This window comes from Glycine soja, chromosome 8, assembly GCF_004193775.1.
Source record: "Glycine soja cultivar W05 chromosome 8, ASM419377v2, whole genome shotgun sequence".
NCBI lineage: Eukaryota > Viridiplantae > Streptophyta > Magnoliopsida > Fabales > Fabaceae > Glycine > Glycine soja.
In genome coordinates this window covers 31,662,547-31,689,060 of record NC_041009.1, presented here as the reverse complement: position 1 = coordinate 31,689,060, position 26,514 = coordinate 31,662,547, and the positions used below count along the sequence as shown (strand labels likewise).

Here is a 26,514-nt window from a genome sequence, read left to right as displayed (position 1 = left end):
TACGTGATTTTGACAACATAAAAAAGTATAGTTGAGGTTTTGCTTGTTTAGCAAACCTGTACAGAGAATTGTATCGGGCATCATTAGAAGTTGGTAGAGTTATGGTCTGCATGTACTGTAATTATTTGTTTTCCCATCATGGAATGACATCAACAAATCGGGTCAAACTACAATTTGGACTACATTAAGACATCTCTATTGATCTCATGAATCTTGATTGACTTTACCAAATTGACATGCGAGGCAATCATTACAGTGACTAGATGAAATATCATGTGGGGTGAATTATATTTGGAAAAATAAATGCAATGATGTTTTAACTGGACAATGAGTTGAAGGTTCAGTGACACATACACTGGAGTATATGGAATGGTATAGGCAAAACACTATTTTTTTTCTTGTCTGTTGCACAACAACTAAATGATCTACGCACAACAATTACCCATAATGTAACAGGGAGAAGCGTTGAAGAAACACATTTCCGAGTTCCACGTCCTCAATCAATGTTTTGTACTCCATCACCTATTCATCAAACTTTTGGCCAGACTTGTGAATCAGTCGATGCAACTAACCATGAATGGATGACCAATTTATTTGGTGTCAATTTAAATACACCAAATTCTGTGGCATCATATTTAACTTCTTTACAACTGTTCGATGCACTATATTCATTTGGAGAGAAAGGACTAAGTTCTTCAACTGTAGCAACTCATAGTGAAAACCTTGAGACAGAACAACAACATCATCATCATGAGGGAGAACTAGTGATACATTAAAGAAATCCACAACGTAATTAACGTCCACCGCCTTGTGGGACTGGTCATCATCTTGGTCATTAAAGTATAAAATGTTATGATAATGGGATCAACTATGTTTAAGTACCCTTCTGTGTAGTTTTCAAAATTATGTTAAAGTGGTCATGCCATGTTATCTTATGTTTAAGTAGTCATGTTATGCAATTTATAAAATTTATCTCCAATACATTAAAAATATTTGTGACAAATTTATTTCATACTTTTTATGTCAAAGAATAAAAAGATATATATATATGTATATATATATATATATATATATATATATATATATATATATCATGTAATAATTTAATCAAGAAGGACCTCAAATTAATAGTAAAAAAATAAAAAAAAATTATGTTTTCGACCCTTAGAATAATGTTTAAGAGATCATGTTATGCAATTTATAAAAGTTATCTCCAATACATTAAAAATATCTGTGAAAAATTTATTTCATAGTTTTCACGACAAAGAATCCAAAAAGCCTGTGAGAACGATTCAAGCTGTTTTTTTTAATTATTACTGCTCAATGCACTGACCCTTATCGCATCTCGAGACCATGTGCTGGACAGGCTCAAATGTCATTTACTTACCATTGCATGTGACTGCACAGTGAATAACTGCACGTAATCGACAAATTCTATAAATACCATTACCAGTTGAAGACATTCGTATAACTTTCAAATATTCATCTAAACCTTTACCATTATGTGTCACCCAACTGAATATGTTTGTATTTACTACAATGACCAAATCTGCAACACTAATGAGGGCACCACCTTCATTAGTAACAATACAAAAACTTTCATGGTCAACAAGGCCATAACTCTTACACAATTGGTTGAACTTGTTCAACAAAAAATAAATATTGAACCACACAAACATATTCAACATCTCCATTTTTTATGCCCTATATTTGAGCCAAGACAACCACATATGCACACATGTTTTATTCTGGGAGATGATCATAATGCTCGACAGACGTTCAACATTTTTTACAACAATCCAACACTATCATTTGTGGAGTTATTTGTCATAATTAGTAACAACAATAACCCACCAAACAACCAACATGACTCAACCTCCAATCTTAAGGACCTATTAGATGAATACGAGAATAGTGCAGATTGCTGGGTCAAAGACCATGGTAGTGATAGTGATAGTGATAGTGATAGTAACAAGTCTCCTTCCTACGAACAAATATTCAAACGAGGTTGGTAATCTGGGGATGATGTGTGTGTTAATTGTTTCTGCTTTGAGGTTTTACCGTGGTGTGCTATGTCGGTGTTCATTACTTTAACATTATGTCATTGTGAGTTTGCATTGCCTACTTTGTTCCGTTGTTGTTGTTGTTCTTTTTGTTTGTAGTACTTACTTTATGTAATAAAATGAATCATTTGTTTTAGTTTATGTTAACAACAAAATAACAAACAATGACAACTCCCTAAAATGCAAACACTTGAAATTTATAAGTCTACCCGAATTAATCAAGTCTCTATTTACTGAAAACTAACATTAAATTGACAACTTACTATTTAAATTTAAGTCTGAAAGTAATAATGGATGTTTGGTGTACCATGTACCAAAGTAAAATGACATTCAGAATTGAGAACACTTTGAAATTTACACAAGTCTCTAAATTAACAATAGATATTTCACCAACAAAACTGACATTGAATGGAAAACTCAATTTAAATTTAAAGTCTAAAAAAATAATGGATTGGTACACCAGGTAATAGGCTAAAATCACAGTCGACATTGACAATACTATGCATTATATCGATAAAAGCAAAATTGGAATAATGACATGTCTCAATCAATATTGGATTCCAGACAAGCCTCTATCAAATAAATAATTCTAACCTTATGAGAATCCAATACACATCAATGGGGAAAATATTCAAACAACTATAAATAACACCAAACACCCTCAATATAGCCACACACTTCCACACAATATACCTTCACAAACGAAATTGAATCTCAATATTATGGTATTCTTGGGAGAAACAAGCACTTTAACCATTGCTAACTCAAAATTAGCATTTATTTTTCCAAATGGATCCATCCAACACAACAAGACTAGTGTTTTTTTTCTTTTCAATATCCTACTCCAATACCAATGCGAGTTCCTATTGAGTGTTCTTTCGAAACAATAAAGAGTAGAATGCACAACACCCTTTGGCTAACCAAATTTGTGCATGAAATATACTATCGACGACCATCTATATATGCAGGTCAATAATCTTTTTTTCATTCTCTGCAATTGAAAAATGATGATGATGTTTGCACAATGTTAATGTGCAATGAACAATACTCATGTGTTGGCCCTATAGAATTATTATGTACCATCAACAGAACACCCAATAGTATACTCAACCTTTTTTGATCCACCATCACTCCTACTCATGATGTAATGTTGTGTTACAATGACAAGTGGAAGATACCATGACAAGCAGTTTTTTGGGTTACACCTTCACTGGAACAAACCTAATAAGATTTGAAATTCCTTCGGGATGCAACATCGAAACACTTAAGAATGTCATCAAGCAAGTTATGCCTTTAGGGGTTCCCCCTTATGGAATTCACGAATCACAGGTGGTCAGACAATTGTTCTTTCGATAGTCAGGCCATACAAAATATTCAAAAAAAATTAATCGATTATGAAATAATAGAGTTGAAAAAGATGAAGACGTGTTAAAGGTATTAGCAGAATTCAACTACTGAAAACGTTTTTGTCCAATAAAAATTTTAGTTATTTTTAACAAATTAGTAACCCAACCAGCTCCAATAACCGATCAACATGTTTCAATAACCGATGCAGATGTTGCGCATGATGAACAACTCGCTAGAATGATTCAAATGGAAGAAGACATGTCCACTGCACAACACCTTTCAAACAATAATTAGTTTCATCATTTTCATGTTTCAACTATTATTGTTAGTACACTATGTTATTTTCATTTTATTATATTTCATTTATTATCTTTGTCTATCTAATTGTTAGTATTTTTCGTTATCTGAATGTTTTATTTTTTTTATATAATATAACTGTGATGTGATAACTATATATATTCAGTGTGTTTTTAATTAATCATTTTTTTAATCACTTTGTCTTTTTTATTTATTTTAATTATTAATAAATTATTAAAAAAATATTCTCATTATTTAAAAAAAATAATTACAAATTTAAAAATATTATTTTTTTAAAAAAAAATTATTTAAGAAAAAACCACCAGTTGAGAAGTCAAGTTGACCAAATCTGACTTCTCAACTAAATAAAAAAATAGATGTTTTTCTGGAATTATTTGAAAAAGTAGTGTAGAATGAAAAATTTCAGGAGTCTATACATACGTAAAAAAAAAAAAAAAAAAACCGCAAAGATACAACGTTAGCTGCGAAGCCAAGATGCAATGCGATGGTGGTAGAGATTATTTTTCTCCAATGCATGTCCCCTTGCATCATCTCACAAGTTGGAAGTAAAACGCGAGTTATAGCTTTTGTATCATTATTATTAGGCATCTTCCATGACCATTAAAGCACAAAAATGTGGGCAGTTGATATTCAATTTTCACAAATTCTAGAAGTTCTTGAACAGCTATACCTATATCCTTTCAACTTGATAAAAATATGTTCCATTTTCGGTGCGCATTGGGAAATGGTAATATTATGACTTTCAACATATCAACCGAGGCAAGTATTCATTTTAGGCTTTTCACTTGATCTCACTATTTCCACGAGTTACTTTTATTTTTTAATAAAAGAGAAAACCCAAGACAAAGAACTAAAAGCCACGAGAAAATACAGTAAAAGATATATCATCCTAGACGGTATTAGAAATCAAAGATGGTAGAAACTCATTCTTATTTAACCATCAAGAGAATAAGCAAACTTAGTCAACACATCAGACTTGGTCCCCCCACTATTTCCACGTGTTACTTTGATAATCACTAAAACATAACTTTCCCTCTCCATTAACATGTCATGTAAATAAATGCTTTTAGTATCAATAATTTTCACATCTTAAGACAGGTTTGTTATCCTACAGTTGAAGTTCTATTCAATCAAACTCATCCACGAGTTTCTAAAACCATAAAGAACTTCATAAACTAAAAAACAACTACTAGAAGAGTCAGTTTCAATAGATCCAACCGCATGTCACTCAGTTGTGTACCTGAACAAGAACAAAAAATATTTATATCAGCAAGAAAAAGAATATCTATACTATGTTGAAATACGTCCAATAGGTAAACGAAAATGTTGATTTTATCAAAATAACTAGCCTAGGAATTCAAAATTCGTCCACAATACTATGATGTATCATTACCCAATAAACCATAACATCCCTAAATGTTTTAAACTACGCCTTACCCAGCAAGCACGCACGCACGAATCTCCCTGTAAACTATCTCAACAATTGGTATTGACAGAACCCTCTTGATCAGGTATGCAGTGTGCAGCAGCAAGCACTAATTCACAGGCAAAATTATCGATTTAAAATCTTAATATTACATGAAGTTGAAATTATGGAGGGTATCAAGAGCCAGTTACTACTCAGCAATTCCAAAGACTGTCCACAGTAACACTATCCTGGCAGATGTTTCATTCCTATCTCCCAACAGGAGGTTTCACATTGCCAATATCCCTGTGATGACGAAAAGCCAACTGTCCTCCTGACTCTTACAAGCCAATTTGCAAATCATTAAGGTATCAAATCTCTGCTGAAACATCTGAAATGTTCTTATTTGGCTCGTCTTCTCCTGTCCCTGTCTCTATCCCTGCTTCTATCCTTATCATGATCATCTCTCTCTCTGCTTCCACTCTTTTCCCGGTGCCGGTCCCTTCCTCTTTCACTATCGAAATCATGACTTCTGTCTCTTTGTCTGTCTCGATCCCTTTCTAAATCGTGGTGTTCTCTATCTCTGTCCTTGCCATATAATTTTGGCAGTGGACTACCACTTGGACTAGGGCTTCGATGCCGTTTCCTTGAAACATCATTCCAATCCCTCCTCTCTGAAGTTCTTCCTGCAATTACAAAATAAAACAAAATTCATCATCACATTCTACAATGTTCACATCATTAACACTTGCAGTGATATAATATCACATTTTAATGACATTTTTGTAAGATATTAGTAGCATGAATAGAAGGGGTGAAAGGGTTGGAGCAAGGAATTAAAGACGGATATACACATGAAAGCATGCATATGACAACGGTTATGCCTAGATACAATGTGGATTTCATTCCATGCATCTGATTCCTTCATTTTTACTCCTACCAATCAAATTTCAAGAAATCTGCTGACTGTAAATTACAATAACTAGGTGTTCGATTTCTTTAAAAGAGGGAGTGGATCAGGAATTGTGAACTACTATGATGCCAGGGAGCACCAAAGCCATTAAATCTAATAAAATTAGACCAGGTCTGGCACCCTCATTTAAAATGCAAATAAACTCCATCATTGTATTACTTTTCTAACACATGGAAATTGAAAGTCATGGTCTGCAAGAAAATGAATATGATAGATGCCATAAATTAAATACATATTATCAAATAATATTTAAAGTACAAATCACTAATAAAGTTATTCAAAAAGCACCATCTCAAATAGGCATGTCATCAATATCATCACATGCAACTAGAGTTAAGTTACCGTCACAGGTCAAGTAGGCAATATTAATAAATCCTAACTTAAAATTAATTTTCTTTAGTTTCTGGCATGATTGCAGAATGTGATACGTACTTAAGCAGATGACTGTCAATGTTATTTAATTTTCTAGACAATTCTTGAATAATTAAAATGCAATATCACATCTAAACCGATGTGTAACAAAAGCATTTGAAATTTCACAAGTCATTGACATGTCAGTAAATGGAAAATCAATTGCTTCTGTATGACTTTCAAAAGACAAAGGACAAATAGAAAAAACTTACTATGGCCATGACCATCTTCACCAGAATCTGATAACCCATACTCCACTTGCAGCCGTTTCCTATGTGACTGAACTTTCTTCTCAATTTCCTCCAAATTTTTAACTCCCCTCTCTTCAAGAGACTCACGGTATTCAATTAAAGCAACCTCTAAGCGTCTCAGCTTTTGCCTGTAGATCGGTAAGCTCCATCATAAACAGACAATAGATATAATATAAACCTTTTACTGGCTGTACCCTCCCACTACCCCCACCCCCCACAAAAGATAATGGATTTGAATAGTGTTAGAAAGTGGGTTTGAACCTAACTCAACCCTACAGAACGGCTTGTAAGGTGAGGATTACTCCCCACTTACATAGTTTATTTTGGCATTATCTTTAGTCAATGTGGGACTTTAACATGTCCCCTTTTGCCCATGGCTACCTGCCATGGGGGACTTTCAACACCCCCCTCTATCTAGGGGTGACCACAATTTAGGTGGCTTTTTCCAACAAATAGCTTTTGGGGATAGAAAGTTAAAACCACGACCAAACGTAGAATGAAACACAGAACAATCAAAAGTCAGTAAATGCAGGCAGAATTTTAAAGACATAATGGGTACCATAGACATACACTACTAGCAATACTATCTACTACTAAAGGATTGAAAGAGGCAGCAATTTAAGGCAAAATATAATACAACCTCTGCTCTTCATTCATTCCACTGTCAGCATGAGCTGAAAAACGTGTATCAGCTGCAGACTCTGATTCATCAGCTTTAACAAGACCATCACCCACGTTCTCACTACCAGAAGATGAGTAGCTTAAGCCGATATTTTTTCCACTTCTCCTTTGTTCATCATCACTCTCATCACCCTCCCAAGCCCATTTAGAGGCTGGCAGAACTGGATCATTCTTCTCCTTTTTTGTGAAAGCTTTAAGTTCAGGTTGTGCAATAGGAAGTGTTGGGGATAAAGGTACAGAACTTCTGCCCTGTGACTGCAAATCTTCATCCCCATAGTGGTTCCATACTGGGTCAGGCTCTTCACTTGTTTCTCGTTGATTACTTGAATATTTCCCAGAACTCACTTGGTTGTGGGCATATTTCAATTCTTCATCTAGTTCAAAACCTCTCTGCTTTTCTGCCTCTTCAAGACTTAGCAACCGTGCAACCATCATTTCTCTACCACCAACAAGTGACAATCCATTGTGCCGGCACCGTCTTTCCAGCTCAGCAAGAGGAAGACTCATTAGCTCCTTCATTGCAGCCCCTCGACCCATTGCCAATGCAGCATCTTGGTTGGTCTTGCCACCAACAACCATATCTTTGGAAGTGGTATTCTGCTCAATCTCAGGCGCATCACCACAAATGGAATGGAATGGAATTACACCGGAGTTCCCAGGTCGAAGGAAAGTGGCCCTTAATCCATTAACATAAGCATCTGAAAAGAGAAACCAGTCGGCCCAAACTTGTAAAACTTTCAGCACTCGTTCCTGGAACATTTCAGACAAAGATCACCAAACAGAATAAGAACAATAAGAAATTATATCAAAGAAGTCTATGATTGTTCAGCCTACCTTTAGGGCTTCAGCAGTGATACGTCCCATAATGCTACGATACAAGTCATTAAAACTCTCCATTATGTCTGGCAATGTTGCTTCAAACTTGGTGCGATATGCTGATGCATTTCGTACAGGAGCACTACTATTATGAAGAATATCAGAAACAAGCATAAGCCTTGCAATTTTAGTTGGAATAGGGGTTTCTTTAAGTGTCAAGGATTCTGTCAAAACTTCAACTATCTGCAGTTAAGATTTAGATATGATTAAGGAAGCATCCTCCAAAACATACAAAATGAACAATAATTGAATATTAAATGATAGCATGAGAACCATAATGAAAGAAAATTCTGCATCTTTTTTCTGTTTGGGACTTTGGTTCTTTCAGTTCTATATCAGCCTAGTTATAGAATTATACTAGTGGGTAATTTTAGTAATAGAGGTTGGTTGTCTAGGCCCTGTGCTCAGATTTGAGCTAAAATCTATCAAACAAAAAAGTTAGGTTTACTAGAACGGAATAATAGACGATGTCAGTAATGGATGATGTAAGCAAATGAGCTAAAATGGATAAGGTGAAGATAATTTTTTTTGACTGTAAATCAGCAATGTAAGCTATACTGAGGGCATTTCAATAGCCAATGAGCAGAGTAACAGTACTACCTCGCCAGCAGCATCGGCATTATCTAAAGAAAATCCCATAGCCTCTTTTATCTGGCTCCTCTCTAATGTTAAAGCACGCAGCATATCCTCAAATTCATCCCTCTGTGCATCAGTCAGTGTTCTGTCGGGCTCTACACGCTACAATATTCAATCAAAACAAGGAAAGTTATAAATCATGAGACATTGAGATATTGCATTCATCCTAATTTAAAATACAACAATAAATAGTACCCTGCTTCTTCCTCCAGCATGTGTGGAACCAGACTCCTTTTCATGCTCTGGACTTTTTGACATTGGTAATTGGGGCGGAATCCATCTGGAGAAAGAAAAATATATTCATCTAGATTATACTTATTACTAGTGAACACCAATCCACCAATACTATTTCTTCTATAGATTCTTTTCTAATTTTAGGCAATAATAACTATATACTCACTAATAAGAATAATTAGAGTACCTTCCACTACCCGTTATCATGATAAAAGGTTCAGTCCTCCATCTTTGAAGAGTATCACCCTGCATTACATGCAAATAACACATTGTCATTCACCAATTCAAAAACATCCATATCACACCATTATGTCAAATAAACTTTTTCCTTTTATGGATTCTTTAATGCCAATATATTGCCACAGTACTTGAGCATTATGTTTAATCAACATTCAACACATTCCCAAAAACTAAAATGCATCTTCACAAAAAGGAAATTGTTGTACCTGGGCAAATGAGTAGAGCCTCCAAACATAGTAGGTATGTTCCTTTGAGCCAAGAATAAACAAGAAGTTGAAAAGAGGATTGCCACGACCCCTCTCCATAATAGCTTGTTCAAAAGCACATCCTCCATCCAGGACATGCAAAGCCATTGTATCAATTACATGCCTTAAATGTTCATCCTCAGGAGGTGTAACCATTATATCAGGAACATTAGGAGTTAGAACCTACCAACGAATATGGCAGGAATATTAGGAGTAAAAACCATTATATCAGGAATATTAGGAGTGAGAACCATGAAGTAATTCTACCTCTAGTATTTTTTATTTTTTATAAAATTACTGCAATCTTTTTTTTCTAATTTTTTGTTTAGATAAAAGAAAAAAGGATTTATTTAGAAAGATACAAAAGTAGAGGAAAGAAATAATCAAGTGCAAAAAAGACAACAAAAGGCTAAAAGATCTAATAAAGACACTCCCCTAAAAAAGAAGCTAAAAAAATTAAAACACTTCTTGATCCCAAATGAACTTAATAGAAGACTGCCAGCCAGAGTAATTCCTGTGAGTGTATACTCTGCAAGTTAACTCTATCTGTTAGAGTTAACCCCTGTTAGTTAGTACAACTGTCAGTTAGTTACAATAGATAATCTATCAGAATTAGAGATAATAGATAATTAGAGTTTTTTAGAGTCTCTGACTATAAGTACCTGTTAGTGCTCAGAGATTCAATTGGCCAATTACATTTTCTGTTATGATATCAATAATATCAGTTTATCAACATGGTATCTAGAGCTTTCTGATCCGTTTCACGGCTTCTACAACCAGTGGCGATGGTGAGGAGGTTCCGGTGACAGAAACTCCAACTCCAGTCACCTCTGTACCAATGAACCAAGACGTTCCTCCTTCGTCTCTGTCTATGACGAATTTCTCGCAACAAATCACTGAAAAACTCAATCATAAGAATTTTTTGCTGTGGAAACAGCAAACTGAGCCAGCAATCACTGCGATGGGACTCAGCAGTTTCATCGCCAGTCCTCAAATCCCTCCACGATAAACGCTGATCGTGATCCGAATAATGTCAATCCTCAATTCTCGCTATGGCAGAAGCAAGACAAATTCCTTCTTGTTGCTTGAGCTCGATGCTTGTTCGAGTGCTTGGATTGACGCACTCGTATCAGGTTTGGGATAAAATCCATGCCTATTTTCATCATCAGACTCGAACGAAGGCACGACAACTCTGATCTGAACTTCGCCATACTTATCTTGAAAACCGGTGTCAAAATTTCTCACCAAGATCAAGAAGATTGTTGATGATCTTGCCTCCGTCGGAGATGCCGCAACCTACTGTGAGAACATGGACTCCATTCTTGGATTCAGCGGAGGAAAATCTGGATGGAGCACTTGAGGAACTATGGAAGCTAAGGATCCCAGCTAAAGCATCAATCTTTGCTTGGAGGCTAATTAGAGATCGATTGCCGACTAAGTCCAACTTGCGAAGGAGACAAGTAGACATAAGTGATAGCATGTGCCCTCTTTGCAGAAATAAGGAGGAGGATGCATCCCACCTATTTTTTTACTGCAGCAAAACACAACCTCTATGGTGGGAATCCCTATCTTGGATTGGAACCTTGGGGGCTTTCCCTATAATCCCAAGGCATCATTTTATGCAGCATGAAATTGGGTGGAATGGACAGAAAACATACAATAGATGGAAGTGCTGGTGGGTAGCTCTAACTTGGTCCATTTGGCAGCATAGGAATAAGGTCATTTTCTCGAATGAATCATTTAATGGAAACAAGCTGATGGAAGATGCAGTGTTCCTGACCTGGACATGGCTCAGAGCAATGGAGACAGATTTCACAATGACCTTTAACTGCTGGGCTAGTAATCTAACAGTAGGTTTTTGTAACTAGGAGAGGACACCAGTTGTTGGCTTTTGTAGCAGTATATATGGTGGCTAGTTTGGATCCTACCATTGGAACCAATAGCCTACCTAATGTTATCCTGCATTTCTAGTACCACTGGTACTCTTATATATATATATACATCTAATTTTGCTGATAAAAAAAAAAAAAACAAAACATGGACTCCATTCTTGAAGTTCTTCCCAGAGACTTTGATTCGGTTATTGCTCTCATAGAGAGTCATCTTCCACATATCTCCATTGAAGAAGCTGAAGGTTTAATCCTCGTGCAAGAACTACAACTCCAAAAATATGTCAAATTCAGCTCTGAGTAATTCTTTTTTGGCTTCCGTGAATCTCACTCATGGAAACTCTTCGCAATCCATGAACGATGATGACTCTATCCCCAATTCTTCCTCTAATATCAAAATGACATACGCAAACCAGAACTCCGGATTCTAGGGTTTCCGGTGGTTGCAACAATCAAGGTGGAGGTGGCTTCAACCATGGTGGTGGTCGTAGTGGTGGCCGCGATGGTCGAAGCTCGATTCAGTGTGAGGTGTGTTTTAAGTATAATCACACTGCTCTTACATGTTACAATCACTTCAATCCTCAGTATCAGGCCTCCAACAATGGAAACAATGGCAATGGTCTCAAAACCAGAATCAAAATTGGAACAACTCCTCTAAATTCCAATTGGCACTCTCAACATCAAAATCAGAACTGGAACAACTCCTCTGGTTCTAATTGGAACTCACAGCAGCAAAACAATATGCACTCAGGGCAATCGCAGAACTCTACAAATCGTCCTCCTCAAGCTATGGTCGCCAATTCTGAAGCTACTTCTTTGAGCTCTTGGTTTCCAGATTCTGGTGCATCGTGTCATGTGACCAACAACTCTAAGAATATCCAGCAAAACTCACCTTTTGAGGGTCCAGATCAAATCTTTATTGGTAACGGACAAGGTCTGAAAATTTCTGCCTCTGGTCACTCTAATTTTCCTTCTCCCAATAATCCTAATCTTTCCCTCAAACACATGCTTCATTTCCCTCAAATCACTAAAAATCTCATCAGTGTAAGCAAATTTGCTCATGATAATCATGTTTTCTGAGTTTCATGCTAATTGTTGTTTTGTCAAATCTCAGGGTTCCAATGAAATCCTTCTTCAAGGTGATGTTGGACCTGATGGGTTGTATCAATTTCCCAGTCTCAAGCTCTCCCCAGCTGTTTCTTCTTCAGCCACTGCTGTTCCTCCTTGTATAAACATTGTTTCTACTTCTGATTGTAATAATAAAGTGCCCAGTTCTGTGTATACTTGGCACCTTAGGTTAGGACACCCAAACTCTCAATCTTTAAAGCTTGTTCTTAATAGTTGTAATCTGAAATTGTCTGTTAAGGATGATCTGCCCTTTTGCTCTGCATGTTGTATGGGCAAGATACATGTTTACCCTCCCATCCTTCTCAAACTGTGTATAAATCTCCTTTGGAATTAATATAGACATTTGTTGGGTCCTTCTCCTATGGTTAGTACCAGAGATTTGTTATGACTATAAGTATCTGTTAGTGCTCAGAGATTCAATAATTACATTTTCTATTTTGATATCAATAATATCAGTTTATCAACAATTCCTAGCATTTCTATCCAACCATGTACACTAAAGAACCCCAAACCAAGAGCAACACCAAGCCTTTTTGGTGGTTCAGGTCTTGGAAATTTGGTTTCTGCCATCTGGTACTAAAAATAATTATCCATGAAGAAACAAAAATGCAAATAAATACTTTATATGAAAAATAGAAAGACAAATAATACATGTTTCCAAATGATAATTGCAATGAACACACATCAAATTAGTGATTCACATACAATTACAATTTTTAATAATGATTTCTGTTCTTATCACTGCATGACACTACAATAAATTATACAGTAGAAGAGATTAAGGCAATCTAAAACTGAGAATTTACCAGTTCAGAATTCTGATTAGGAACAGATGTTACTGGCGGACCTGAAGGACCAGACAAGATCACAGTACTACCCTGCAAAAAAAGAAAAGAAAAAAAACAACTAAACACCTTTTTTCAAATGAAAAAGGGCAGCCTGGAGCTATGAAGCCCCTGCAATGCATGGAATCCAGGGAAGAGTCAAATCGAATGGGAGGTCTATATTAGGCAACCTTGAATTTGCAAGATAGTGTCCTGACATTTTATTATGTTAAGAGAAATAAATCATCAAGATATTTTATCCTTCCTAGTTCCTAACATTTTATCATCACACTTTTGGGGGGAAGGGCATAGAAACACTGTACATAGCAGGGCTAAGTTCCTTCCGTTTGAGATTTTTATTTTTATATTTTTTGGTGAGAAGGACACGCAGGGGAAGGGGGGTTTTACTTTAGTGATTACTTTGGATGATTGAAGTAATTACAATGAGGGAATAAATATACACTTGGAAATGGTGTTTACTCATTTTAAATTAATAACCACCTGAACAGTAATTGTTATCAGAAATTCTTTTTATGAAGGGTGTGTTTAGTTAAGTCTTTAAAACTGTTTCATAAAGTAATTTTTAATAGAGTAAGAGTAGGGGGGGAGGGGGGGGGGGGGGGGGGAGATGTAACAACACAGAGAAGAATGTGAATAATAGCAAAACCAAAACAACTTGAAGATGTTCTGGTTTTTTATATTAAAAACTTAAAGAGATGTTACTACTGAAAATAGTTTTGAATAATACTTTTATGAAACATGATTTTTTTGTTTTTTCGTTTTTAAAAATAAAAATTTTTCAAAAATAGAAAACAAACAAGCCCTAACTCTTTTCTTTTTCAACAAGTTAACAGTAATACCTCCTTACTCCTGATGGCCATATGCCCTGGTGGAGGTGCAGGTAGTGCTTGCGATGGGAGGGCAACAGATTTTCCCCATCCGATTTTCAATTCATATTCATAAACCACAACTCCTGCACAAATATTTGTCCTCAGTATTGTATTAACGTTTTTTGAAGCACAAATTCAATAATTATGCATGCTACCCAAAATAGTTGACATTTGCAAATATATGAAAATCAATCACCTACTTCCAAAAAAAAAAGATCATCGACCCAGTTCCTAACAAACTAAGAGTCATCATTATTATCTTACAGATGTTAACTATCCTTGCTTTAAAATTAAATAAGAAATCAATCAAACCTCATTTAGATGAGCTATAATTGCAAAATAAGAAATCAAATTTTTAGCAATTTAACATAGCATCATGCCGATCAAAAAAAAACATAGCATCATGGAAGAAAACCTGCAAAATACATGCAGTAAAAAGAAATATAAAGGAAGTTATTCTCTTCAATAGTTTATTTTCTGATTTCAGACAAATGAACCAGAGTACCAGACCTTGCATTTCATCTTTCGCTGCCTGTCCATCAGCTCTGTTCATGAAAGCTACAAATCCACAGTTTCTTTGCCGCCTTCTCTCCTCCTCTGTCCTTGGCCACATAATCTTCACACTAGCAATAGGTCCAAATCTTCCAAAAGTACGGAGAAGAAAATTTTCATCAACCTACAATTAAAAAACTGCCAAGGTGAGACTAACATGTCCTTAATTCCCAAAGAACAACAAAGCCCATTTATTGAGGGGACACTCTAACCTTGGGTGAGAGATTTCCAACATAAAGATTTGTAGTTTGAGGATCACCATCATCAAATGATCCTGGAAGTTTTCCACTTGGGTCAAAGTCATCAGGCAGCTCATCAAAGCGACTGGACTGTTTAAGGGGAAAACTATCAGTAGAACTACTTCATAAATTTAGTGAACACAAGAAATAAAATAAAATTCTAAGAATAAGCACATACAGATAATTATTTTCATCACGTAGGTTATAGAGTACACAGGGTAATATTTGTCAATCAAAATAGGTAAAAAGAAATCAAAGCATAAAGAAGATAAAAATGAGATTATATGATAATTCCTCCTATACTTGTTGAGATTTAAGTGAACAGAAACCAAGGAAAAGTGAGAAAGAGAAGGAAATTTGAGAGAATTTAGAGAAGAATCTATTCTGGTTTTTAAAGATACAAAGCGAATCACAATATGTAATCTAAATACAACTCTGAATATATAATCATGTAAGGAACTGAATAGAAGAGACTGTTACAACTGGATGAGTACTTTTCAACAGATTCTGCTATAACAGGCTTGAAACAGAGCTAGGCAGTTAGATGATAGATGATTTGTTGTGTTAGTTAAAATGTTAGCTACCAGACTAATACATGTGCTACAGTAAAGAAAACATTAATATGCTACAGTATCGCATTTACAACTATACATTAATGCACTATAATATGCAGTTAACATACAAATGTACTATTAACCTTTAGTCTTACCCAACAACATTTCACAATCACTACAAAGAGAAATCTACAAGCAACAAGCATGTCCTAAGCATCCAAAGAGGGATGAAAAACCCAACACCGCCTACATGCAACATGTTAACAGGCATCACTTACAATAGAATGTTCTGTAAGACGCCCGTCACGCCAATGTTCACGTTCTTGATTTCGCCTCTCCCTCATCTCTTGCTCATGCTTTAGCTCCTCCATAAAATGATCAATGTTTCTTGCCTTCCCTTTCTCTTTCTCCTTTAGCTTTTCCTCCTCTTTCTACAAAGTACAACAAACAAACATTACATCTGGATACATCAGAACTGCAAAATAAAATCAGAGGTCAAAGCTTCAATTGAGATACAGACTTTCCTTTCAGATTCTTTTCCTTTGGTTGCCATTGGCGGAGGAATAAAAGATGGTACATACCTGCAAAGAAAAATAAATGATAAATTTTCATTGTAACTTGCTAAAAATACATTTGAACTAAATAAAAGTATTAAGAATTATTAGATTTTTCAAAACATTCATACAAAGGGTAATTTACATGTAATTAGAAACTTCAGGAATAACCAGTGAAATAATCCAGCAAAAGCTTTCATAATACACTAAGGTCACATCCCAACTAATACTCACAATTTGCAAAGCTTAACTGTAAATTCGAATTATTGGATTGAACAATTACTTAATTCACAAGAGAAAAAGCTTCTGAGGGAGCATAACGTCATACACAAGGACCTTCACAGAACCTTCACACAAGGAACCATATGCAATCCCCCTTAACTCCGCAAAGGACACCCATCTCCCCAACACCCACCAAACAAGTAAGGGAAACAATTGCCAATTATGAGGCAAGAACTAACAAGTTATTTTTACTTATGAAATGCATTTTTTCTATGAAAGCAATGTCTTTGGGTCAAATAAACTGTCCCCTCAAAACAACTCAGCTCACTTATCTAGTTATTCTGGAATGAGGCATACTGAGTTGCCACATAAAAAAACACTTCACCGCCCAAATGCTAAATTGCTAATCAGAAAAGTCTCATCAAGCATGATATATACAACTAAAAAGGTTATCAACCAAAATAAAACATCTCTATACACAATGTACATTTTTTTTCAATTTTTGATAAAAGAATAAACTTGTCAAGACAGAAAAAAGATTACTAAGAATCAGGAGGATAAGAGATTCTCATCAACATAAAATCAAGAAACAACAACAAAGAAAACAAATGGAGCAAAACTGCCTGATCCAGCAATCCCTCCATGTATATGTCAGAGAAACCCCATTAAAAAGATGACAAGTTCCTGATCTTATCCCAAATCAATGTGCCCTATAGACCTAAATGATATGTGATCTGCACTTCAATCACAGTAATGTCTTACTCATAAGATCATACAATTTTACAATTTGTGTCACAATCATGAACGATATTGATCCTAATGTCTAACTCATTTTAGTTTGATCAAGAAGATCACATGATCTGACATGTACAATTGGCTGGATCAGCCAATCACACCATACAGCGAAAAATCTATTTTAAAAAGGGGGTAAAAAGGACAGACCCACTTTCTTTTTCTGAATACCCATTCAATGGAAACAATAGAGCCCCACTTACTCCTTCATTTTGACTTGTGTCTTGTTTTCTTTTCCTGCTCTTTCAATCTGCATCTTCTGGGTTCAAGTTTTCCGAGTTCAACTTAATGTTTTGGTTCAATCTGGTTTGTCTTCTTCTGTTTCTGTGGTGTGCCGGTTCAATTGTTAGTGTTACTGCTATATTTTGTTTCTCTGCTGCACCCTGTTTTGATTGCTTTGTTGTTATGCTGCTCTCTTTGTTCAGAATGTCTTCCAACATATTGAATTTTATATGTTATCAAATAACGTATGTCTTCTATATTTGGAATTTGTTAACTTGTAACTTTGGTTTAACTGTTTAAGTTGTGAGTTTGTGACTTGTGCATATTTGACATGAGTTTATTCAAATGCTGGTAGTTATTATAAGATAATTTGCAAGATTAATGCTTTTTACTATGCATATGTATATCTTTAAACACAATTTTATATTTTAAGTAGGATCTCGCGATTGACTGATAGTGTTATTAAGTACACAATTTATAGTTCCCTAACCTTTTGATCCTAAGTAGAATCTTGATTTTGACTACAATGACCCCAACTAAATGCATCAACAAATAGCATATATTGCACATTGTCGCAAAAAATTTGCCTTGTAACTTCTACCATAGACATGATAAGCTTGTGATCATAAAGTGGCTCAAAGACTTATGACACAAGATGTATCAAAAATGCCAAATAAGGGAACTCCATAGATAAACAGCAGGAGGGTGTATAAACAAATATCCAACTACTTAGCAACCCACATTGGGAAAGAACCATATGCAGCCTTCTAACCTGGAAATTTTTTGTCTTAATTCTATTAAGAGACACAGTCCAAGGTTATATTTTCAGTTAGACTGTAACTGTACTGACGGCAGAGTCAGTAGTCTTTAAATGGCCTCTCAATAGTTTTTCTAGTTCTAAGTTCATTTGTAATCAATAAACAAGAATTTATTTCTCTCTTTACTGTTCTCTTCCTACTACATTTGTAATATGGTATCAAGAATGTAAAATGAGAGAAGCTGAGGGATATTTGGACTGAAAATCATGTGTCAAAGAAACCCTATGGAGCTTGTTTATATAGACAGGTAGTATTGATTATACATAATTAGAGGATATTCAATTTCCTCTAAATCAAATACCATATCTGTTAAGATTACATATTTAGTTATTATGATTATTAGATAGTAATTAGTGATTTAGTCATTATTACTCATTATTAGATTGATCCTATGTAATCAATATAGATCCTATTTACTCATTATAAATAAAGGCTGTGTGGTCATACACACAACACAACAGTAAATAATTCTTACGACATTACACAATAAAACAGTCATATGGTATCACAGCCAAGGTTATAAAACTCGAGAGTTTACGTAGACTCGTGAGAGTTTCATAAACTCGACTCGTGGACTTGACTTGTAGACTCGTAAGAGTCTACTTCATATAAAAATAATTACAAAATATCTATAAATAACATACTAATTAAACATTTCAACAATATAATAAAGCAAAACAGTAAATCATGAAGTTTAGAATATTTAAATAATCAAGTCTAGTAATAATACATTACTACTAGATAATAACTTGTAGAGATTATAATAGTGGTATATCATTCTCATAGAGGGTTTGATGTTATTAGAGAACAAAGGGTTTGATATCATTAAAGGTGAGAGTTTTGTATTTGAGAATAATGCGCTAAATGAAGGTATGTTGAATGCTAAATAGACAGAAAACAATAAAAAAAATTACCTACATTTTGGCCTAATTTTTTTAACTAGCTAACTCGTTGACTCGATGGTAAACTCGAGAGTCTACCGAGTTTACTTAGAGTTTATAAAGTTTATGCAGAGTCTACTAAAAAAAGAGTTTACTCAAGAGTCAACTCGTAAACTCGTAAGGGTCAGCGAGTTAACTCGAGAGTTTGATAACCATGATCACAGCGGTTACTCTTCACAGTGGAATAACAAAAGTGGTTCTCCATCAAGGACCTACTGTCCCTAGTGGACCTTTCTGCTCGCTGCCCATCTTCCAGCGACCCTTTCTCTTTTTCCAATGACTTTTCTGGTGACTGCCGCCGCCGCCATCACGCGCCAAACAATTTTCTTTTCTTTCAGTGTTTGTGTTTCTGTTCGTGTGAACAGTGTGACACAAAGCATTGCGGGCTTTCGTTCACTATCAGTGAGTCTTCCTTTCTCCAGCGTGACCACACCCAGGGCATTGCCCCCCCCCCCCCCCCTCCGACAACCAAAACACCGTCTAACCCACAGTCCAGCATCCGCAACTTCGTGCTTTTCTTCCTTCGGGGACTTTGACCATTCCCTTGTTTGGCTCTTTTTCATGGCTTTCGAGATTCCTTAGGACTCCACTTCCGCAACAACGTCCCTCACATAAATACATATGTGCGCAGCTTTCTTTAGGGGTGAACAATACCTGCGCCCACTATTTGTCCTGTTTGGTAGCCACCACACTGCCCTCTTGTCAGTTTGCACTAGCAACCTTTCTGAAGACCGCCATATCATCCACGTGCGCAACTAACTCAAAACACCACCACACACGACCCCATGCAAGGTCATGCATGGTGGGTAAAGTTCATGCACATGACGGATGACGCATCTCTGGCCAGCGTCACACTGACTTCTCTCCCTCGACATCAAGGCATCCCCAGTGGATCCTTTTGCTTTTTTTAATGGGTGAACAGTAGACATCACCATAGCCAAAGACCTCCACGCCATCCACATGCGCAGCCAACTCAAAACACCGCTGCATGTGGCCCCTCGCAGGGCCCTAGCATGTGAGTTTTATGCACAAGACGCATGACACATCTCCGACAAGCGTCACACTGGTCTCCATTATCATGGTGGGGCTTTGCTGGCTACTGCCGCCGAGCCATGTTTATCCAGCACAACCACATGACTCGAACTGCCTTTATTTTCTATCAAGTTGACCACATCTGTAACAAGATTGATTCATATGACGTATATGCTCGAGCTTGAGGGGGAGTGTTAAAATTACATACTCTTTTATTATGATTAGATAGTAATTAGTGATTTAGTCATTATTAGAATGATCCTATGTAATCAATATTGATCTTATTTACTCATTATAAATAAAGGTTGTGTGGTCATACACACAACACAACAATAAATAATTCTTGCAACATTACACAGTAAAACACTTATAATATCCTATCACATCATTATACATTAAATTCCTAATTGTCAACAACACTCCCCCTCAAGCTAAAGCTTGTTACAAGAAAATTTATTCCCAGCAAAAACATAAAACTTTAGCTCCACTAAAAAAGACAATAGTTTGAACGACAACTCAGGGATGTTGGTGAAGTCAGGGAATATTGCTAGAAAGAGAGAGCTGGAATCAGCCTAAGAAAAACAAGTTCCAACTTTCTTAAAACCATCATTTGAAGCTTCAAGCCAATATTAGTGAAGACCTAAAAGAGACGACATCGACATAAATAACCAGCAAAGAGGCAACTAAAAAATGTGAATGTATGTGTATGAAGGTTTTGATGATGCCAAAACAAAAGCAACACAAGTTTTATTTCAAGACCAAGAAAACAAAGATCAAGAAAAAAGTTAAGTCTTAGTCTATCTTTGTTAAAAGAATCTCTTAGTGATTGCAAAGGTTTGGCCTCACAACATAGTTTTTAAATTAATTATAAAAATGTTTTAAAATTTTAACATTTTCTGAAAAAGGCATTTTTCCACTGGTAATCGATTACTAGGCATTGTAATCGATTACCAGAAGCAAAATTATTTTAAAAAGCTTTTTCAGAAAATTTGAAATTTGAAATTTAAAAGCTGCAATCGATTATCACTTGTCTGTAATCGATTACCAGTAACGAAACTACAAAAGATCTCAGCAAAGTCAAAGAGGATTGCTTGTTGATGGCTGCTGGATAAAAGATCCCAGCAAGGTCAAAGAAGAGGTTCGTCAGTTCTATATGAAGATATTTGAGGAGGTTGAGGGGAGAGACCAAGGCTAGATGGGATCAAATTTCAGGCAATCGCCCAGCATCAAAATGACTTTCTGGTAGAGCGATTTCATGAAAAGGAAATAAGGGATGCAGTATGGGAATGTGGGAGTGACTAGTGCCCCGAACCGGATGGGTTAAATTTCAAATTTATTAAGGAGTTTTGGGATGTAATTAAACCCGACGTGCTCCGCTTCATGGATGAATTCTATGTAAATGGACGATTTCCGAAGGGAACCAATGCTTTGTTCCTAGCACTGATTCCCAAAGTACAGGATCCACAAAACCTCAATCAATACAGGCCTATTTCCTTAATAGGCAGCATCTATAAGATTGTGGCCAAATTGTTAGCAAGAAGATAGAAGAAGGCATTGCCAGATATTATTGATGAGCGACAAACTACCTTTATTGAAGGCGGACACATGCTTCATAGTGTACTCGTTGCTAATGAAGCAGTGGAGGAAGCAAAAAGAGGAAATAAGAGTTGCCTGGTGTTCAAAGTCGACTATGAGAAGGCGTACAATTCAGTTAGTTGCGATGTTTTGGTGTACATGCTTAGGAGGATGGAGTGTTGTCCTAAGTGGATTACTTGGATTGTTGGCTGCCTTAGATCAGCCTCTATCTTGGTATTCGTCAATGGGAACCCTTCAGCTGAATTCTTTCCCCAAAAAGGACTCAGACAAGGGGACCCATTGGCCCCACTTCTGTTTAATATTGTGGCAGAGGGCTTAACTGGTTTGATGAGAGAAGCATTGCACAAGAAACAGTTTAAGGGATTCATGGTGGGAAGAAATATGGTGGAGATTAGTATCTTGTAGTATGCAAACGATGCGATTTTCTTTGGGGAAGCGACAACGGAAAATGTAAAAGCCATTAAAGTGATGCTGAGGAGTTTTGAGTTGGTTTCAGGACTAAAAATAAACTTTGCAAAAAGTCATTTCCGGACGATTGGGATGTCAATGCAGTGGATGAAGAATGCAGCAACATACCTAAATTGCAGCTTGTTGTCTGTACCTTTTTCCTACTTAGGTATTCCGATGGGGGCAAATCCAAGAAGTAGTGTGACTTGGGATCCTATTGTCAAAAAGTGTAAGAGAAAATTAGCAAAGTGGAAGCAAAAACATCTTTCATTTGGGGGAAGGGTGACTTTGATAAAGTCTGCCCTGAACTCAATTCTTATTTACTTTCTTTCATTTTTCAGGATCACGAAGAAGGTGGTTGATAACCTAGTGAAATTAAAGAGGTGGTTCCTTTGGGGAGGAGGATTAGAGCAGAAGAAGATCACCTGCATTAGTTGGGAATCAGCATGCCTATCAAAGGAGAAAGAAGGTCTGGGAATCAGGAATTTGACCAAATTCAATTGCGCTCTTCTTAGAAAATGGCGATGGAACCGGTTTAATCATCAAGAAGAATTGTGGGCTAGAGTGTTGGACTCAAAATATGGAGGATGGAGGAACTTGGATGAGGAGAGGAGGAGTTTTGCAGAATCTGTTTGGTGGAAAGACCTTCGTTCTATCTGTCATGGGTCTGGGGAGGAAAGCTAGTTTAAATCTGGTATAAGATGGAGTGTGGGGTGTGGATCAAAAGTGAGATTTTGGGAAGATGGGTGGAAGGATGATGAGATTCTGCTGATGGTAAAATATCCTAGACTTTACCTAATTTCAAATGAGCAAAACAAATACATCCAGCAGATGGGGAGCAGTGCAGGTGGAGCCTCGGAGTGGATTCTGTTGTGGAGGAGATTACTTTTTGAAGCTGAGATAGTTATGGGTGCCAATTTTTTGGAAGAAATCCAGGACCTCACCATAAATGTTCATCAAGACAAGTGGGTGTGGATGAGTGATCCAAATGGGATATATACTGTATGTAGTGCATACAAGCTGCTGGACAAGGACTCAAGAGACGACAATCTGGATGGGGCATTTAAAGACATATGGAAGTTAAAAATCCCAAGCAAAGCCGCCTTTTTTGCTTGGGGATTGATATGGGACAGATTGTCCACTAAGTCCAACTTGTGCAGGAGGAATGTTGTCATTAATGACAAATTGTGCCTATTCTGTAGAGATAAGGAAGAGGAGGCAGCTCATTTATTTTTCAGCTGTGATAACTTCAAAAAAGGATTTGGCATACCTTTCCACTATTGGTCCAGTAACATCAGGGAGGGATTTGTAAGCAGGGGAAATTAGGATTAGCAGCTGGGAGGATGTACGAAATCTCCACAGTCAGATTTTTAGTTCCTTAATTCATTCTAATTAGTTTGTATTAGGGAACCATACCTCTGCATGGGAGAGTAATGAGTTGTATATGTAACAGTACCCTTTGTACTGCTTTACCATATTAATATATTCTATTATTTTTGCTGATAAAAAAAAAAAAAACAGTGCTTCTTCTATTCAAACAGATCATGCCACACATTAGGACTTTAGGAGTTGGAAATACTATAACTTAATCATGTCAACACATCATTAAATGAACTTATAGAAAACATGCATCATCAAATGAATCATCATAAAAACTAAATTAGAATATTCAATTCATTATGGCTTAATGGCTATAAGTACAAACCTTAAAAAAGCTATACCTTAAAGACAAGTATTTTTCCTACTTATTGAGGCCTGATTAAAGAGCACAGAAACTTGGTCAATCAAAAGCATTTATTTACCTACTTCCCTTCTTTGGACCAGATACCCCATCTTTAGACTTTTCACCTGTCATCCACGAAGGAATAAAAAAGGTCCATACTTTTATCAACAATTATATAAAATAATAGCAAAAAACTATGTATATCCAGAACACGAAAAACATGTATAACTTCCAAGAGATGAAACAAAAGGAATATAAATAGTAGGAGAGAGAAATACAGAATTCAAGAGTCATACTAACCCTCAGAATCATCTTTAAATTTATCATTGGGATTAATTGTTCCTCCTCGAACAAAAGTCTTTGACCCAGGAGTAGTATCTCCTTGAAATGACTCTACAAACTCAGCATACAGGCGAGCAGTCTCATCTTCTGCTCTCTGCACAAGACAAATTCCATTATGATAATAACTAGGAAATGTCTTCCCCAAATTCAAGCAAGAACTAACTAATTGGGCACTGTTAGATTTAATGGACTACATTGTGCTGAATGCTAAATTTTACATTAGATTGATGAAGTGCTGAGTTAAGTCCTCAGCATCTCAATACACACACACACATATATATAACAACTGACTTACAAAGGTAGAAGAAAGGCTACAGCCTAGGCACCTACAGCCTACATAGAGTAGGTAAATACAACCAGAAAAACAGCTTTATGAAAGCTGAACAATATATAATAAAACAACTATTCTAACAGGCACATCAACCTTACCTTCTTCTTTGCTTCCTCCTCTTCTCTATGCTTCTGGAACGGCGTCTTTTTCCGCGTGATGGAGAACGAACTCATCCTTGCATCAGCAGACAAAGACTGCCAAAAACACATCAAAAATACTTCAGATCCTCACATCAGAAATTACCTAAGAAATTCCCCTTTTGAAACATTCCTAAATTCTTCACATCACATCACCATTTCTCATTCTCAAACAATTTCTAGTTTCAACTCCACATACAGTCCAATCTTGTTAAATAGTGGCACCATGGCAGAATGGCGTGGCATATTTTTTGCCAACGCAATAGTAAATTTTTCAAGGGAGGCTCGCTGTGGTGGCACCACAGACCACAATGACATGTTTATATGGCAGAATTTTGGCCTTCCACCATCCACCATTGATAACACTGATTCAGCCCTCCAAAACAAAAAAACAATGACATGTTTATATGGCAGAATTTTGGCCTTCCACCATCCACCATTGATAACACTGATTCAGCCCTCCAAAACAAAACAAAATATCTTAGCGAAACACAAACACAACCAACATGAATCCCCAACAACTTGTTCTCTAACCTATCCAATTCACACCATCCTCGAGAACACAAGAAACGTCAAAGGCACAAATAGACACATGCATTTAAATATTACAAAAAAAACATCATAAAATGCAGTGCCCACTTTCTCAACTCAACCACCAAAACTAACAGTAAGAACCCAACAACCTAACAACAACATATCAAACTCCCCCAAAAAAAAAAATTGAAACAACACGAACTACCAAAGTATAAAAGAAATCCGAAACAACCTACCCAAAAAGCGAGTGAGAGAGTGAGGAGCAGCTAAAACATGAATCCAACGACGAACAACTCGTTTCTCCTTCTCCCCCAAAATCCCAATTAACCACAATGAGAAAAAATCAATTCACTGAAGGGCAAACACATCACTTCAAATAATAATTATTATCAAATAATCACAATTATTATTACAAATACAAAACAAGAGGCAATCGAATTCGAAACCCGGTTTTGGGGTTTGGTTATGTATGAATAAAGGAACAAAGGAAGAGAAGAAAGAGGTATAGAATAGAGAAAGAGCATGAAGTGAAGTGGACTTACATGGGTGTTGGGCTGGGATTGTTGTTCACACCTTCCTTCCTTCTTTCCTTCCCCGGAGTCGGTGGTAGAAACGGAAGGATGCGCAGTAACACTGATGAAGAAGGGCACACGACAGGGAAGGGTATTTGGTATGTTGTTTTCTTTTCTATCCAAGTAAGTAAACAAAAATAAGGAATTGCATTTTATTTTTAATATATTTTACAAATTAATAAAGTTATTTTTTTTTGGGACAGAAAATAAAGTGTTGGGTAGAATATATACTGGGTTTTGTAAAATTTAAATAGTAATTTTTTTGTTATTAAAAATTTGGTGTTAATTTCATGCTAAGACGACTTGCCTTGTAATTTGATTACAAATTAGTTAAATATTTTTTTATATTTAAATCAAAATGAATTAAATAATTTCTGATATTTAAAACTTTAAAAAATTATAATTTACTGTTACTCTTTAAGGATTTCTCATAATTTTTGTATGCTTGAGAAGATAGAGAAAATAAGTTCACTAGTTTCTAAATTAGGAAACTAT

The 26,514-nt window shown here is 36.0% G+C and overlaps 1 protein-coding gene across 1 annotated transcript; it reads right to left on the bottom strand.

The window, feature by feature from the left end:
- Nucleotides 1–4,641: 4,641 nt before the first annotated feature.
- On the bottom strand, nucleotides 4,642–26,137 carry LOC114422931 (protein RRC1-like). Its single transcript, XM_028389493.1, has 20 exons — nucleotides 25,990–26,137; nucleotides 25,684–25,750; nucleotides 24,875–24,970; nucleotides 24,404–24,539; nucleotides 24,183–24,228; nucleotides 16,277–16,337; nucleotides 16,035–16,187; nucleotides 15,176–15,292; nucleotides 14,922–15,087; nucleotides 14,382–14,494; nucleotides 13,504–13,575; nucleotides 9,642–9,863; nucleotides 9,383–9,441; nucleotides 9,157–9,241; nucleotides 8,926–9,063; nucleotides 8,284–8,508; nucleotides 7,409–8,199; nucleotides 6,730–6,896; nucleotides 5,166–5,819; nucleotides 4,642–4,968 (listed from the first exon to the last, which is right to left on the bottom strand). Exons 3-19 carry the CDS (start codon nucleotides 24,947–24,949, stop codon nucleotides 5,536–5,538), a joined length of 2,910 nt encoding a protein of 969 aa, XP_028245294.1. The 5' UTR covers nucleotides 24,950–24,970; nucleotides 25,684–25,750; nucleotides 25,990–26,137; the 3' UTR covers nucleotides 4,642–4,968; nucleotides 5,166–5,535.
- Between the last annotated feature and the right edge of the window lie 377 nt (nucleotides 26,138–26,514).